The 17,764-nt window shown below is 35.8% G+C and overlaps 1 protein-coding gene across 1 annotated transcript; it reads left to right on the top strand.

Annotated features, from left to right (window-relative positions):
* The first annotated feature begins 16,087 nt into the window (after positions 1-16,087).
* On the top strand, positions 16,088-17,366 carry LOC117632074 (F-box protein At2g27310). The gene has a single exon (XM_034365454.1). The coding sequence runs from the start codon at positions 16,220-16,222 to the stop codon at positions 17,228-17,230; it is 1,011 nt and encodes a 336-aa protein (XP_034221345.1). The 5' UTR covers positions 16,088-16,219; the 3' UTR covers positions 17,231-17,366.
* Positions 17,367-17,764: the final 398 nt, after the last annotated feature.

Below are 17,764 nucleotides of genomic sequence, written 5' to 3' on the forward strand. Positions count from 1 at the left end.
CCTATTTTTTAATGAAAATAATTAATTTGGATAATATTTTCAGATAAGATTTCTGGATTCCTACGTGTCAAGACTATTCATAATCGGATAAAATTTCCGGATAAGATTTTTGGATTCAAATTTCAGATAAATTTTTGGGTTCAAATTTCAAATTTCAGATAAATTTGGGTTCAAATTTCGGATGAATTTCAAAATTCAAATTTCATACAAATTAGGGTTCAAATTTTCGATGAATTTCAAATTTCAGATAAGATTTTCATCCAATAAAATCAAGCCACGTGGCATGTCTATCTTGCCAAAATTTTCTATAAAACCAAAGACTCAGCTCATACATCTCACACCACATCTTTCTATATTTTCATTTCTCAAAGTTTAGAATTCATACTTCATTCATTCTCAATGGAAGATTTTAGGAGATGCTTGGAGAGGCAAGAGCGAGAAACAAATGAGAGAAACCGTAGAGCAGATGAAATCAATGAGTTGCAGAGACAAGTCGATAAACAAGTTCTCATAGCAGTGGCTTTGCAAGATGAAGAGAACCAAGGTCGCCGCCGTGGTTCACAAGTCGGCCGCCGCCGGAATGTGGAAAGACATAGGCATTCTCGGGGTAAGAATCTTTTGGAAGATTATTTTATCCCAACTTCTTTGTACTCTGATGTTGATTTTTGAAGGCGATTTAGAATGCAACCTCATTTGTTCAATAAAGTCATGCATGATATTTGCAATTATGATGCATACTTTGTTCAAAAGTGTGATGCTACTGGGGTTTTGGGGCTTCTTCCGGAGCAAAAGCTTACAGCTGTTATACGAATGTTGGCGTATGGAGCATCTGCTGATCAGGTGGATGAGATTGCCCGGATGGGGAAGTCCACTACGTTGGAGGCTTTGGTAAGATTTTGTCAAGCAGTTGAAACTCTGTACACTAGGGACTACCTGCGTAGACCTACTCCCAGGGACCTCCAACGGCTTCTACAAAAAGCCGAAGCTCGAGGATTTCAGGAATGATTGGTAGCATCGACTGCATGCACTGGCAATGGAAGAATTGCCCAACTGCCTGGCAAGGTGATTACGGAAATAGAAAAGGCCAAAAAAGTATCATCCTTGAAGCCGTTGCTGGCTTCGACACATGGGTTTGGCATGCCTTCTTTGGAGTTGCAGGATCCCAAAATGACCTCAACGTGCTGGGTCAATCCCCGGTCTTCAACGATGTATTGAGAGGCCAGGGCCCCAATATCACCTATCAAGTCAACAATACAGTGTACCAGACGGGGTATTATCTAGCTGACGGCATCTACCCGAGGTGGACCACTTTTGTCAAATCCATTCCGAATCCCCGATCCCAGAAGCAAAAATTATTTGCTACCTATCAAGAGGGATACAGGAAAGATGTCGAAAGGTGTTTTGGCATCCTTCAAGCTCGGTGGTTGATTATTCGAGGTGCGGCCCGTATGTTTGATGAGGAGATCCTCAGAAGCATTATGATGACTTGCATCATCCTCCATAATATGATTGTGGAGGATGAGTACGATTATGATGCTTTAGAGGTCTACGAACCGGATCCAATGAACACGGCCTTGACACGGATTTATGAAAGGCCCATGGGGCCAAGTGGAGAACCGTTTGAGCCGGAACCGTTGGTGAGGGATGGTCATTTGATGACCCGAATGATAGATCGATATACAGAGATGCAATCTTCGTATATTCATGAAATGCGTCAAGTTCACTTGATGGAGCATCTATGGGCGGTGAAAGGCAATGAAGATGAATGATGGAGCATAGATGCTTTGGTTATGTTTTATTTAGTTATGGTTAGGTTGTGTTGTATTTTTATTTATTATGGTTTGGTTGTGGTTGGTTATTATTATTGTGCCTTGTTTGTACTTTTTTTTTATTTTTATTATGTTTTGTTTGAAGTATGGAATATGTTGAATAAAAAGGTAATTTATTGAATGCTTTGTTTATTAAATAACGAAATGTAATACAAGTCATTACGAATTACTACTACTAAAATAAAATACATGAATTACAACAACTTTAATAGAAAACATGAAAAATACAAATACATAAAAGGTATGCTAACTAATTTAATGGTTTCCATCATTTAACCAATCCGTGTTGCTAGGCCCATCATCCCGGAAAAGTCTTCTTCTCATAACATCCCTTCGTTCTAGCTTCCAAAATTGTTTTGTTTCAGGGGACATATGACTTGTATCCATCGCCATGGTTTCCCGATCCGTCTTGTCCATATCTTTTTTGCCTAAATACTCCCTTTCTCGTGCATACTCAGCTTGAAGGGCCAACTCGTTATCTTGGCGTTTTTGCTCCATTTCTATTCTTATGCCGTTTTGCTTTGCAATGTCCTCCAAAAATTTTGAATTATTATTGATTGAATTACCCGCTTTCTTTGCCTTCGCGGCCTTTCGGCCAATAGGCCTTGGCTCCTTTTCGATGGGTGAGTCTTGACTCATAGGAGAATCGAGAGGTGAATCCGATGTCATTGAATCACGGAGTGGCGTCTCGTTTAACACAACGGCGGGACCCGTCGGAATAATTATGAAGCGTTTGCAATATTTCACCACCTCCCAACATTCATGATGGTTGAAACTTTTTTTGCCACCCCCGGTTGCACCGAACCACATTTGTGCTTGAATCATCTATTTAACAAAAAAAATGGAAATGCAATAAATATTTAAAATATATTGGATATGCAAGTAACAAAAAAAATAATAATGGAAATGCAATTAACCTTACAAATAAATTAGAAGTGCAAGAAAATTAAGAAACAAGTGGAAATGCAAGAAATATTAACAACATATTGAAAATGCAAGAAATATTAACAAAATATTGAAAATACAAGAAAAATGAACAAAATATTTAAAATGCAAGAAATATTAACAAAATATTGATAATGCAAGAAATATGAACAAAATATTTAAAATGCAAGAAATATTAACAACATATTGATATTGCAAGAAATATGAACAAAATATTTAAAATGCAAGAAATATTAACAAAATATTGAAAATGCAAGCAATATTAACAAAATATATATATATTAAGAGATTAAACTTAATAAAACAAAAATTATAAAATACTTACCTCGTTAGTACGATTTCCCCCGCTTCTATAGTTGTCCATCGCTTTTGCTAGGGCAGCTCTTCATTTTCCCAACTCTTTATTGAGAATTATCCACCTATTGGATAATGTCATCTCCGTACGAGTAGAACCCGGAATTTTTTCACAAAATTCGGCGTGAATTTTTTTCCACATATGAAAAAATTTCATCTCATTGCCGGACACGGGACAATGACAAATTTGGAGCCAAGCCTCACACAAGGAAACATCTTCCATGGTGCTCCAAGCCCCTTCGGTTTCGATAGAAGAAGCCATAAAAATATGAAATCAAAATATAAGATGAAAAAGAGGAAAATGTTGAGTAAAGAGTGAATAATAGTAGAAGTATAATGAAATGTATGAGGATTGGTGTTGAAAGTGAAGGGTATTGATAGCTATTTATAGAAAAAAAAAATCTGAATTTTTTAGAATTTTTAAAAAAAAATTCCGATTTTTTTTCATATTTTTTTTACCCAAAAAAGCCTCAGCCGTAGGATTGGATTCGGATATGCTGATCGGAGGGCTGGGGGCGCGACACGTGGCAACTTCCTGTTGGAGCTGGCGTCGCGCTGACGCCAGAACGCGCTCGCTGACGTCAGCATGAAGCAAGCGTCGCGGGCTGAAGCTCGGGCTCGTCTGGCCCTCGGGCTGGCCCTAGTTGGTGGGTCCCACAAGCCCCCCGGGCTTGGGCTAGGCGGTGGAACGAAATTTTTTTTCCCCCCCCCTCGCCTCGGGCTCGGCCTGCCCGTTGGAATAGCTCTAAGCAATCACTACACAAAACCCAAGTGTTACTATTAGAAATTCGATTCCTCAATTTTGAAGCAAAATGCGCTCAAAACTTACGTCTACAGAATCGGGGAAAACTAGTTCGATCTCACCAAGAAATCAAACTGAATTACTTAAACGAAGAGGTACTCATATATTTATGGAGTTTTTTTTAAAGAAAAATAGAGCAAATAAAACAGAAATTTAAAAATACGAAAAGAAAATTGTAATCTGAACACGAAATGAAGACATACAGAGATCGAGCTTGAAAAAATGAATATTTATATAAATCGAGAAAAATAGTTATTCATATCGATTTTTCTGAATTGAAACGAAAATAATGTGCGAAGTGGTATAAATCAAGAATTAAAGACAATGAGGCCTCTAACCACATGAATGCAGTAGGGAACATGATTCTAAACTATAAGATAATTCATAATCAAGCATTAGGGGTTAGGGCTTTGGAGAATCGCACCTTTGGAATGTCACTGAGAATTCAGCTTCGAAGCAATACGGCTCAAGCAATAGTCTTCTCGCGAACCAGGAACTGAAGCTCTTGATTAACTATAAGAGAGAATTCAGAAATTATAAGAGAAAGAGATGGAGAGAGAGTGTGTATAATATAGAGTAAATCTCATAAACAACTAGTACCTACTAATAATATGGAGTAAATTGGAGCCTGGCAGTGGAGTGTTGTTCTTGGAGCCTAAGCATTGCAACGTGAAAAAAAACAAAACAAAACAAAATTGTCTTGGAGCAATTTGGCATTAATTTGTACTTTTCTAGGGTTTAGAGTATTTTGGGGTTACATTAAAGTTGTAAGGGTATTTTTGGAAGGTAATAAGGGAAAATAAGAATAGGAATCAAATCAATGACCCCCGATTGTTGATCTGATGCTTGATTTTGAAGGTATGTGAATACTTATTTTATGGTGGAACTCACATATTTTTTCCTTCTTTATGTGTTAGTAAACTTACTATTATATTGAGACACAAAATTCTATTTTTAGTCCATTTGGTTTGATCCATTTTTCACTATCTCCCGTCATTTCAATTTGGTTATGTAGTTTAGTATAGCTTGTAATCAAGGCCAAATTGTAAGCTTTATCAAATTAATCGATGAAATTCTATGTGCTAAAATGAAACTACCACATGTGAAGCCACTTTTGTCTCTTCAAAATTATATGTAATTAACTCATAACGTAATTTTTATGTTCATTTTTCTTTCTAATTTTGGACTTATAAGACTAGATTGTTGCCTAATAAAAGACTAAGGGTCTATTTTAGAAGTAAATTTAGATTTTAGTCTCAAAAAAACTTTCACTTTTGGAAAAAGCCAAAACTTTTTCAAAAATGGCAGAAAAACCTCTCAACTTTCAAACCAAATGCAAGCAAATGTAAAGGATTCCTTAGAAAATCCAAAAATAAATAAGGGCAATTTTGTCCATTTTGGCTTCTTTTAAAAAAATTCTTTCTCCTTTGTCCTTTTCCAAAGTCTCCCTATTTTATAACTATTTTCACTTTAGTTTTTAATTTTCATTTTTTATGCTAGAGTATAGAGGAAAAAGAGTGAGAATGGAAGTAAGAATGTGAGTGAAGACTGAGAGGGAAGATGAGAGGGGAGAATGGGAAGGAGGAGTAACAAAAGTGAAAACAAAAACTAAAAACTGAAATATATTTGAAATTGTTTTCTGTTTTGTTACTCTTTCCTCTTATCCTCCCCTCTCATCTCTCTCTCATTCCCACCATCATTTTCCTCTATATTCTAGCTCAAAAAATAATAAATGCAGTAGAAAACCTTAAAGAAAAAATCCATCATCTTCTCCCCTCACCCCCTTTCCTCTCCTTCCCTTGCTTTTCCCTCTGGATTCTTTTTTGTTTGTTTTTTGTTTTGTTTTGTGATGTAGAAGCATTCATCATGAAACGTTGCCGTCGCCACGACATAGTTGTCGTCTTTTGGCTAATGCATGCAAGGATTTGACTCCATTTGTAAGCCTTCGATATAGATTTAGAGTTATGAAGCGAGGATGATGCCGGGTTGTATCGGGTTCGGATTTAGCAGGTATGGCACTATGTGTTTAGCCAGTATGACGTTATGACTCTCTTCGGGTTGCCCGAGAGTGTGGAGCGGTGATGTTGTTTCTTGGTTTGTTTTAGTCTAAGAACTCCCATGAACTCTTTAGGAGTTTGATGTGATTTTTTTTTTTAAAGGATATTTTATTTCCTTTTGGCTTTTGCCTTTCAATACGGGTTTGCCGTTTCTGCCATTACATGGCAAATATTTATTGCAAATTTGAGCACATGTGCTTATGGTTGCTGATTCGGGAATTTTAATCATTTTTTGGGTTGTGCGTATTCTCTCTAGATCAATTCAACTTGTTGTTGCATTTGGTCACTTGAGAACTTGTATCCATATCCGACACCTTAGTTACTTTGTACTTGTTTTTGTTTATCTTATCAATAAAATACTATCACTCTTTTATAAAAAACAAAAATTAAAAATTGAAATGATTATCAAACGAACCTTCAAACTGTCAAAACTAAAATCACGAGGACCAAAATAAAAAATAATCAAACTATGAGAATTAAAAATGTAATTGACAATTTTAGTCAGTAGCTACCACATGTGTAGCTTATAATTAGAATTTCACACTCGATAATTGTGGGAAACCCAAAATGTTGTGGGCAAGACATCCGATTATCCCATCAAGGGATGAATGACATTTTGTTTAATTGACTGATTAATTCATGAACGAAAAACATGGTCTAACTTTCTAGGAACATACTAACGTTAAAAGATTAAGCCTGTATCTTGTCTTTTATATTCTAATCGCCAAGCAAAAGAAAATGACTTGCTGATTAGTTGTTTGATTGACTGATTAATTAATAAAATTATTGCCTCAGGGGTGTTAACAATTTTTTCAACAGTAATGCTACGGACATCAACTTATATATCAACTTAGTGATACCAACTAATGTGGCATACGACATGTCAATCTATGTCATGTGCCACATCATCCATTTTAATTTAATTAGTTTTATTTTATTTTAGGGTTTTCAATATATTTGATTAAGTAATTCAACAACCAAACCCTCCATTGCCACACCCGTTTACAGACGCAAAATCCCACCGCTGTAGTATCGGAACCTCCGATGTAGCGTCATCGTCACAGGACTATACAACTGTCCTGGCTTTTCTGTTTTGATGGTTGCCCACTTCCTAGCAATCCCAATGAAGCCACGAGGTGTTGGATTCTGATTTAGAGACCCAACATCACCCATTAGAAAATCGATTCTTCAGCCCCAACGCAATTGCAAGTTCTAGATGAAGCCAAATGAATTGGAAATATAAATGCTAAAACCCAAAAGTAATTCAATTGGGCAAATCGACAATATAAATGAAACAATCCTTAAGAAATTGGCCCTTAGTTTTGTGGATATTAGAGGAGAATTTAAAGCTTTTCTTGGCAGTATTCCATGAGACCTTTTGTTTCCTTTGAAAGTCTGCATATTTTTATGGATGTGGAGTCAAAGTCAATCATGGGGGAAGGTTGCACACTAATTAGAGTAGGCCTTGTTTACTTAGAGTTCTCAATATGATGATGGTCCGGCCGGAGTGACTGTGAGTGGCTGCAACAGCTGTCCCAAAGTTGAAGGTTGGGTGGTACGGAGGTGTGTTATTTTGACTATTGCTAGATCTGAAAGTTAGGTTTGAAACTTTCTGTTAAATGTTAAAACTTGGGTAATTAAATTATGACATGGAAAATGAGATGAATTGCCATGTTGATTGTCACGTTAATTGGTATCGTTAAGTTAGTACTCGTAGCATTATTATTTTTTCAATCTCCTAAGTCAACTACATGCAATCTGGTGGACTGGCAAATCTATCATTGCCCTTAAACCCAAGTATGCAATCTTTCTATTGATCTTCTTCTATGTTTAAAAATAAATAAATAAAATGCCTGGCTAGTAGCAATTAGGTGATGAATGAGATTAGCTATGGCCATTCACATGGAGCTGGTGTGTGGAAACAAGCAAGTTCACACATTGAAGTCCACTCAAGCCAACCCAGAGAAAGTCAAGACAGACTCTACTTTAAAAACGTGTTAGGCGTTTTATTATTATTATTTTTAATTTGATTAGCTTTAGCATCACTTTCTTGGATCGTTAATTTCTTATTTTAAACGAATATAGAATGCTTATAGCCCAACCCAAGAATCAAAGAAATAAAGTATTGGATTCTTATACTTTGGATGGTACCATGCCAACCCTTCTTTTTTTTTCTTTTCTTTATTAGGTTTTGCAAAATTTTCTATTGTCTCGCTTTTAGCATGATCACTTTTTTGGTCTAAATTTTGGGTTGGTTAGTGATGTCACATTGGTTCACTTTAGGTGGAATGGAGACATTAATTAAATAAAATAATTACAAATATACCCTCTATTTGAATGAAGAAATTGAAAATTACATAGAATTCTAAAATGACTGAATTTAGATTTCCGTCATTTCAATTTCTGACAATTTTTGTGAATAATAGAATTTTTTAAATGGCACTAAGGAAATTGTGAAATGACGTCTATTTTGGTGGAAATAAAACTCGGGAATTTGATGCTCTAATTTTCACGATTTTTTACGCGCGTCATTTAATAAGTTTTGCGCTTAAGTTGCCAAATAAGGGAATTGTCAATTTATCCTCTTAAAGTCCCGACTTTTAACTAAATTCAAAGTTATTTTTCTTCATCCAAACGGAGTGATAATGTTTTTAGTCAATTATGTCAAATCATGGAAATGTTAATGAGATTAGGAACTAAATGAGAAGCCAATTCAAGAGAAGAAGTGAATGGAGGACCTACGCCAGAATGTGGCAATATTAAAAGAATAAAACCATGAATCTTCAAGACTAGCTAATCTGCATCAAGAGGGTAGAATTTAAAGAATAAAACATACAGTAATAATAATATTATAAGTTTTTGATATGGTTACTGCACGGCAAGATAGTGTTGGTGCGGTCGTAAAGATGTCTCATAACTCATGAATTATTTCATCAGAAAATTAAAGGAAATAGCAAATTGTTGTTAATTTGAATAACAAACCGTACATTATATTTGTCGATAAAGCAACATGGTTGTTGATAGATTAATTTTTTTGAGGATATTTACTTTTTTTAAAACAAAAAACAAAATTGCATCACTTTCATCATCACTATCATGTATTTAGAATTTAGGTTATGACTATGAGTGATGTGATACCAATACATTTATTAATATATTTGCCTCCATATATATCCATAAAAAAGGCATTTGACGATAAGCAATACGTCCACGTAGATGAAGTGAAAGTTTTTTTTTTTTTTTTTTGGAGTATGAAGATAAAGGAATAGTAAACACGTATTTTCACATGTCAACTTTCCAAAATGGCAGGCGGAAGCAGCCGCCATTACTTGTCAACCAGTTTATCCATGTTGGAAATTCCAAGTCTGCGGACGAGGACCAATGGCATCACACAAAAATTTCAAAGTACACTCATAGGGTTGAAATCCTTATCACTTATGTGAGATTCGATTGGAGAAAGATAGATGTATCATTCAGTGATGGAGTCCTTTATAGACTTCTAATAGTCTTTGAAAACAGATGAGAGGCTATGATAATTAGTTAGGGCAATATGTTCCTCATTTTTTATTTGAGTTTGAATATCTGTCTTTCGGTATATTAGAATCAAGCACGCCATTTTAGAAGCTTAGACTTTCTTATATAAGAAACATTACTTTGCTAGTAGAGTATAACTCAGTTTGTTGAGCTTTTCTATCTCCACTTATAGGGACATGAAAGAAATATATATTTATATACTTATTAAAAACTAAACAATATCGCAAAAATCCAATTGGTGTTTTTTCTTTTCCAAATGAATAAAGATTTCATTCATCAAAATAAATGTTTACATCTTACTCAAGTGATGAGAATGTTATACTTTTAAGCCAGAACAAGAACTAAAACGATAAACAAAGGACAAGGAACACAAACAATTTAAGGGTTCCTCCAATATTGGAGTACCTCCCTAACCAACAAAAGTTTCTTATTAATTACCAAAGAAATACAAGAGAACTCATAACCCCAACAACTCTCAAGTACATAAACATATGCCTCACAAACTTATATCTACACTGCCCCTAAAGTCATCTATTTATACTAATAGATGACATAGCTTACAACCAAATCCTATTATACATAGGAAACCAAATCCTAGACTAAAACTGTATCCTAATCAAATTAGGAAATTAAGCCAATGTTAGCTTGCGTCCTAGCTAACCCAAAAACCAATAGCTTTCCTTTTCCTACATTGATACCTATTTTAGTTTAGGCACATATTGATTTTATATCAATTCCAACAAACTCCACATTGGCATGAAATTCATACTAAGACATTACACATAGCAGCATCCGTTGCTCCATTATATTGCAAGATCAAACTTGCTTCACATGCACCAAATTCAAGTCATGCTTGAATTTTGATATACCCACCACCTTAGTTAACATATCAGCAGGATTATCTACCATAGCAATTTTGTTGATACAAATGTCATCTTCAACTATCACTTCTCGAACAAAGTGATATCTCTCACATCTATATGTTTGGTCCTCGCATGATGTACCTGATACTTTGCCAAGTAAATGGCACTCTGACTATCACAATACACATCCAACTTGTGTTGATTAACACCCAAATCTTCTATCAACCCTAACATCCAAATTGCTTCCTTAATGGCCTCAGCCATTGCCATATATTCAGCCTCTGTGGTTGATAATGCAACAGTTGATTGTAATATTGATCTCCAACATATAGGACCTTTTGCCATAATAAACACATACCCTGACCTTCTTTTGTCTAAATCACTAGCAAAATCAGAGTCCACGTATCTAATTGAGAACTTTTCAACTCCTCCACAATTCTTCTCAAAACAAATTCATGTCTCCCTTGTTCCATGAAGATATCTCAGTATCCATTTAACAGCCTCCTAATGCACCTTTCCAGGATTGTGCATAAATCTACTAACAATTCCAACTGCATGAGCAATATCGGGGCAAGTGCATACCATAGCATGCATCAACAACACCCTCTCCCCCCTCCCCCCCCCCCCCCCCCTCTCAACAACCCCACCAAACTGGAATAAGGACCATCTTTCATCTTGACTTTTTCTTCCTCAGTTTTAGGGCATTGTTGAGTACTCAATTTAAAATGAGGAGCTAGTGGTGTACTTATATAGGTTTGGTTTCCTCATTAATTCCAAATTTGTGCAGCAACTTTACAAGGTACTGTTTCTGCGATAAATATACCAACCCTCTCTTCCTATTTCTCGTGATCTCCATCCCCAAAATCTTCCTTGCCTCGTCGAGATCTTTCATTTCAAAATCTTTATGCGTCTGAGCTTTCAGCTTGTTAATCTCAATGATATCACTAGAAGCTATGAGCATATCATCTACATAAATCAATAAATAGATATATGCACCTCCTCTCAATTTCTTGTGGTATACACAATGATCATAATGACTCCTTGTATAGCCTTGATCTTTCATAAACTTATCGAATCTCAAGTACCACTGCATGTGTGATTGTTTCAAACCATATAGTGACTTGTTGAGCTTGCAGACTAAACCTTCTTTTCATTTTTCGTCATACCATTTAGGTTGTCTTATGTTAATTTCTTCAGACAAATTTTCATGTAGGAACGCAGTTTTTACATCTAGTTGTACTAACTCAAGATCAAACTGTGCTACTAGAGCAAGCAAAATTTGAATGGAGGAGTGTTTCACCACAGGGCAAAATATTTCATTATAATTGATTCCTTCTTTCTGAGCATATCCCTTAGCCACTAACCTGGCTTTAAACCGCACCACACTCGCATCATTGACTCCCTCCTTCTTTGCATATACGCATTTGCATCTAATAACTTTTCTTCCCTTAGGCAACTTTACTAATTCCCAAGTCTTGTTCTTCTTGAGAGAGAGCATCTCGTCATCCATTGCTTCTCTTCTCTATTGCTCACTGCTTTGGTAAAATTTGTAGGGATATCCACTTCGATTACCGGTAATGCACACCCCATACATGCAACGCAGTCTTTGAATCTGGCAGGGAGCACTATTTCTTTTTTTCCTTTTCTATTGGGAATGCAATCCTCTTGTGTTTGAACGTCATCATTCACAGCTTCTTCATCATGATTTTTTTCTTGGTCAACAAAATTTTGTTCTTCATTCAGGGCATCACTCTTGGTCCTTGATTCTTCAAATTCCTTTGTTACTAGCTCCATCTTATGGACAACATCCCGATTTTCTTGGAGTTTCATATGAGATTCATTGAAAGTCACATCCCTGCTCACAATTATTTTCTTGAGTTCTGTGTTCCACAACCTGAATCCCTTGACACCATTATTGAATCCCAAAAAAATAGTTTTCCTTGCTCTTGGATCCAGTTTGTTCTCTTTCACATGGTAATAAGCATCGCACCCAAAAACCCTTAGTTTTTTATGGTCAGAACTATCTTCCCTGACCATAATTCCATTGGAGTCTTACCATTTGAAGGTGCTGAAGGTAGACGATTCAAAATATGACATGCATAATTCAAAGCCTCTGCCCAAAATCTCTTATACAATTTGGCTTGTGACAACATGCATCTCACCTTTTCCAACAACGTCTGATTCAACCGTTTTGCAATCCCGTTTTGTTGTAGGGTTTCTCTAACACTAAAGTGACGAGTAATACCCTCTCTTTTTCATATCTCAAAGAAAGGATCAGATGTATATTCCCCACCATTATCACTTCTTAGAACTTTCAGCTTCTTGCCAGTCTTCTTTTTTTCAATCATATTTTTCCATTCCAAGAAAATATTCAAAACCTCATTTTTATGTTTCATCATATATACCCATGATCTTCGTGAGTAATCATCAATGAAGGAAACAAACCATCTCTTTTCTCCTAGAAATTCATTCTTTGCAGGTCCCCAGACATCAGAGTGTACATAATACAATATTCCCTCAGTTTGATGTATTGTAGTGTCAAATTTCACCTTTGTTTGCTTGCCAAGAATGCAATGTTCACAAAATTCTACTTTACCACTCTTGGCACCCTTTAGAACTCCTTGTTTAATCAATCCTTGTAGAGCTTTGTTTCCTACAAGCCCCAACCTCATATGCCATAAAGAAGATGAGTCAATTTGATCATCATCTACCACCATAGCCACCTGTTTTTCCATAGTCTTGCCCTCTTCTAGGAGATTTCATCATCACTAATGCCCCTCTAGCTACCTTAAGTATGTTATTCTCAGAATAAAATTTGCAACCTTGTAATTCAAGGGTGCCTAAAGAAATCAAAATTTTCTTCAGGTTTGGGACATACCTCACTCCATATAGCTCTCGAATTACACCATCATGATGCTTGATCATAACACTGCCAATTCTTTGTGTTGAACACGGATTACCTCCCTAACCAAACAATTTAAGGGTTCCTCCAATATTGGAGTACCTCCATAACCAACGGAAACTTCTTATTAATTACCAAAGAAATACAAGATAACTCACAAACCCAACAACTCTCAAGTACACAAACAGATGCCTCACAAACTTATATCTACACTTCTCCTAAGTTCATCTATTTATACTAATAGATGACATAGGTTACAACCAAATCCTATTATACATAGGAAGCCAAATTCTAGACTAAAACTATATCCTAATTAAACTAGGAAATTAAGCCAATGTTAGCTTGGGTCCAAGCTACCCCAAAAACCTACAGCTTTCCTTTTCCTATATTGATACCTATTTTAATTTAGTCGTACAAATTGATTTTATGCCAATTCCAACGGAGAATAGCCAAACTAGAAAGCAATCTTATCGCATTTGGTGTGTAATGCAAGATTTACATACCAAGTTGAAGATAACACTAAGTGGAAACCATGCACACATGCATCATATATTAGTCATTAGCAGCAAATTAATACATATCGTAATCATGTGGAAAATATGTCAATAATTTTTATTTGCTCGTGACCCTTTTATGGACAAACAGTAATATTATCTCTAAACTATTCCACTCTTTCAACTTGGCATATCTGCTTGTCACTGGTAGGACACAACAGAAGAGTAAGTAGCTTTCTCTTTCTGCCATCCAATGTATTTAATAAACTAGGTTTTTATAAGTAAATTTCAGGACTTAAAAGCGGACTGAACCATTTAACTTGTCTCTAATTTGGATTAATTACCGGCCTAAGCCGGGTTGTTTAAATTTGTGAATGACATAGCCTATATGTCAGATTGAAACGACAAATTGAAGTTTTTTTTTTTTTTTCTTACAAACAATATTTTATTTTATTTTAATTTAATTTAAACTACAGGAAAAGAAGGTTCAAACTCGAGTACAGAGTGGGGAGCACATCCACTTTACCTAACTTGACTAAGCGTATTTTGCGAACCCTTTGAGTTTTTTGTTTTATCAGCTTTTGATATGATAAGCATATCCCTGAAAAAAGTACACACATCTTTCTTAGTGCAACCCATCAATGTATTTTAACTATCAGAATTGTCTATATTTTATGTTAATTCTTCAAGGGCTTTCTTTGTTGGAAAAACAAAAAACAAAAAACATTGTCAAATTCATGGTGAGAGTTGGATTCTCATCTTCTTTTTGGCAAATAAAATAAAATAAAATAATCGCAGTTTCAAATTTGGTCACTGATCCAACAAAAAAAAAGGACGAACATTAAAAGTTCAATAGGAGTCTCACGTCTTATGCGATTAGTAAGTTTGGAGTTTAATATCAAATAAGTTTTTAGATCTTAAAATTAGTATTTAAAAATTTATTATTTTTTATAAAAAAAATAATAAATTTTAAGTTTCTTTCTTTAAGAAGGATACCAAACATGCCCTAATCTAATGTGATTAGTAAGATTTACAGTACCTATTTTATGAAAAAAAAAAAAAAAGTTTTTGTTGACATAGCAGCTTCACAGAAAGTCAGAAAGGCATCGATCACCGCCATCTACTCGCATGCGCCATTATAGTTAGAGCATATGCTCCCATTATAGTTGAGTTTGACTGTTTAATTTAGAGTCAAGTCAAGTAATGACAACCAAAATAGACACATCAGCTAGCCCCGATTATCGCTTAGTCATCAAGTTTCTGATCACGGTCTAATTAATCTTTAAACAATATATATATATATATATATATATATATATATGGCCTCATCCTACTTCCTCATCAAATATATTTATTATTTATTAATTATACCATGCCTAAAATATTTCAATGATGTTTGGCAAAACAACTGAGAATTAAATATTTTAGGGCCATTTGATAACTATTTTGTTTTTAATTTTTGTTTTTACATTTTTTTACAAATTAAAAATGTGTTTGATAATAAATTTGTGTTTTTTATTTTTAAAATAAGGTGCTTTTTTAAAAACAACTTCAAAATATTTTCATTTCTTAGTTTTTGTTTTCTTTTTTTCCTTTTATGATCAACGTGCGTGGAGAATTCTATACTTTTCTCAACATTAGCAATAGAATTATTACCAAACAAAAAATTAGTTTGTGTAATTATAGTAGATTTTAGTTTCATCACCATGCTAATTTTGTTAGTGAGCTACTGACCGTAGCACAACTCATCATAGACATTAGGTAGATATATTGCTTCTTTAGGCAAGAATGATATATAGTAATTAAAGAATCACACACAGAGAGTAGTCTTAAACCCAAAAATAGATAGATTAATAAAAGTACGAGCACACAACTTTCGTATGCGAAACCAAACACAAAACTAGAAAATACCCAAAGATTGAGTCTGGTATTGCTAGCTTGAGTGCTTTGGTTGAGTCAATAACAGCAGCTATGTAAACAAATAATAATAAAATTACAAAAACACACAAATAATTGTCAAAGAACTCAAAAAGAATACGTGAAAAACCAAACACTCTCCCGACTCCCACCAAAAATTAATACAATAATAATCAATCAACCACTAGAAATAAATCAAAAAAAATATGCAAATTATATAAATCCTAGTACGTACCAAAATAAAATAAAGATATAGATATGAAACACGCTTGTGTTCCAACTCCCAAATAAAATAAAATAAATTAAATTAAATTAATATTTGCCTGCACCTTCACTGCATCAATGTTTAATTATTATTTAATTTTTTAAACTGAGGTTCAATTCAAAGGCTTGAAAGCCGTTTGTTGACTCTCAAACATTTCATTTGCTCCCTCCCTCCCTATAAAACCCAACTCCTCACACCCTGTTTTGTCACCACTCAAAACCTCCACTTTCGCATCCAAAATTAAGACAAAATATACCATGGGTTTTTCTGCTACATCACCCACCGTCGATCAGGGCGACGGCGCTTCGATCTCCGCCGTCCATCCCGACATAATCATGGCCCACATCCTCACCCGCCTCGACGGCCAGACCTTGGCCTCCGCCTCCTGCACATCCTCCCAATTACACGCCTTCTCCACAGAAGGAAAACTCTGGCGGGACATCTGCTCCGCCACGTGGCCTTCCGTCGCCGATCCACGTGTCGACGACCTCATTTCCACTTTCCCAGCCGGTCACCGCTCGTTCTTCTCCGACTCTTTCCCGCTTCTCGACAACTTTCCCTCCCGATTCGATCTCAGCCGTCCGTCTTCACCTCCCACCACGGAGCTAATCTCCGCCGTCGATATCTTTTACAAAGACCAGCTGATTTTCTCCAAGGTTCAAGAGTCCGAGACCGAATCCGGTTGGTTCCTCTGCTCGCCTTTCCGGGTTGACTTACTTGACCCGAAAGAAACAGTCCCGACACCAATCCGCCACGTCGGAGAAGACCAGGCGTCGCTGAAGCAATTAGAGGAGAACTTGAGTTTGAGCTGGATCGTGATCGACCCGACCCGGAAGCGGGCGGCGAATTTTTCGAGTCGGAGGGCGGTTAAGGTGCAGCGGCACTGGTTGACCGGGGAGATACAGTTGCGGTTCGCGACGATTTTGGCTGGGGAGAAGAGAGGGGAGTTCGTGCAGTGCGGGATGGTGGTCACGTGCAATTGGAGCGAAGGCGGGGAGCTGCACGTGAGGGAGGTGAGCATGCAGGTGGAGGGCATGGAGGGGAATCATTTGAACGGGAAGGAGAGTTTGGTAATTTTGGAAAGGGCGATCGAGGGAGGGGAGAGGAGGAAGGAGGTGAAGGGGAAGGGGAGGTTTGAGGAGTATTTGGAGATGAAGAGAGAGAGAAGAGAGAGAAAGGAGAGGAGAGAGAAGACTTTGGACATGATATGCATTGCCACTGCGGTTACTATTTTCTTGACCTTTTGGTCCTTCGTCTTCTTCAGATAGAGAGATTCATCATATCAACCCAGAAGCAAAAACAGTTGGGTTTGATTTACAGTTATTACAGTTTAATTCTTTAAACGAAAATACAAAATTTCATATACAAAATGGATATTGATGATATAATCATTTATTTTATTCATTTTTCCTTTTTTCCTTTTTATTTTTTTTAAACATATGTGATTATGTATGTAGCTATATACACCATTGGATTGGTTCAAATCAAATGAAAGATGTGCCCCTTTTTTATAGAGATATTTAGTGATATACCCATTTCTAACACTAATATTATAAATAAACTCTACACAATTGAATTCCTATAAACAAACCCAAAAAAAATCCAAAAAATGATAGCTAGCCTTATTGAATTTAATATTGATTATTAAATTACTTTGATGCCCTATTGAGTGCTTTGGGTATTTTTATGAGATTTTGGGGTTGGAGCTTGTTTTAAGAAATTGATGGTAGTTTTGTAATTTATAAGAAGTTAAAAGCTTTTTTGTTATGTTGTAAATGGGCTTTGGGTGTGTTTCTAAAGTC

Source organism: Prunus dulcis, chromosome 6, assembly GCF_902201215.1.
Source record: "Prunus dulcis chromosome 6, ALMONDv2, whole genome shotgun sequence".
Lineage (NCBI taxonomy): Eukaryota > Viridiplantae > Streptophyta > Magnoliopsida > Rosales > Rosaceae > Prunus > Prunus dulcis.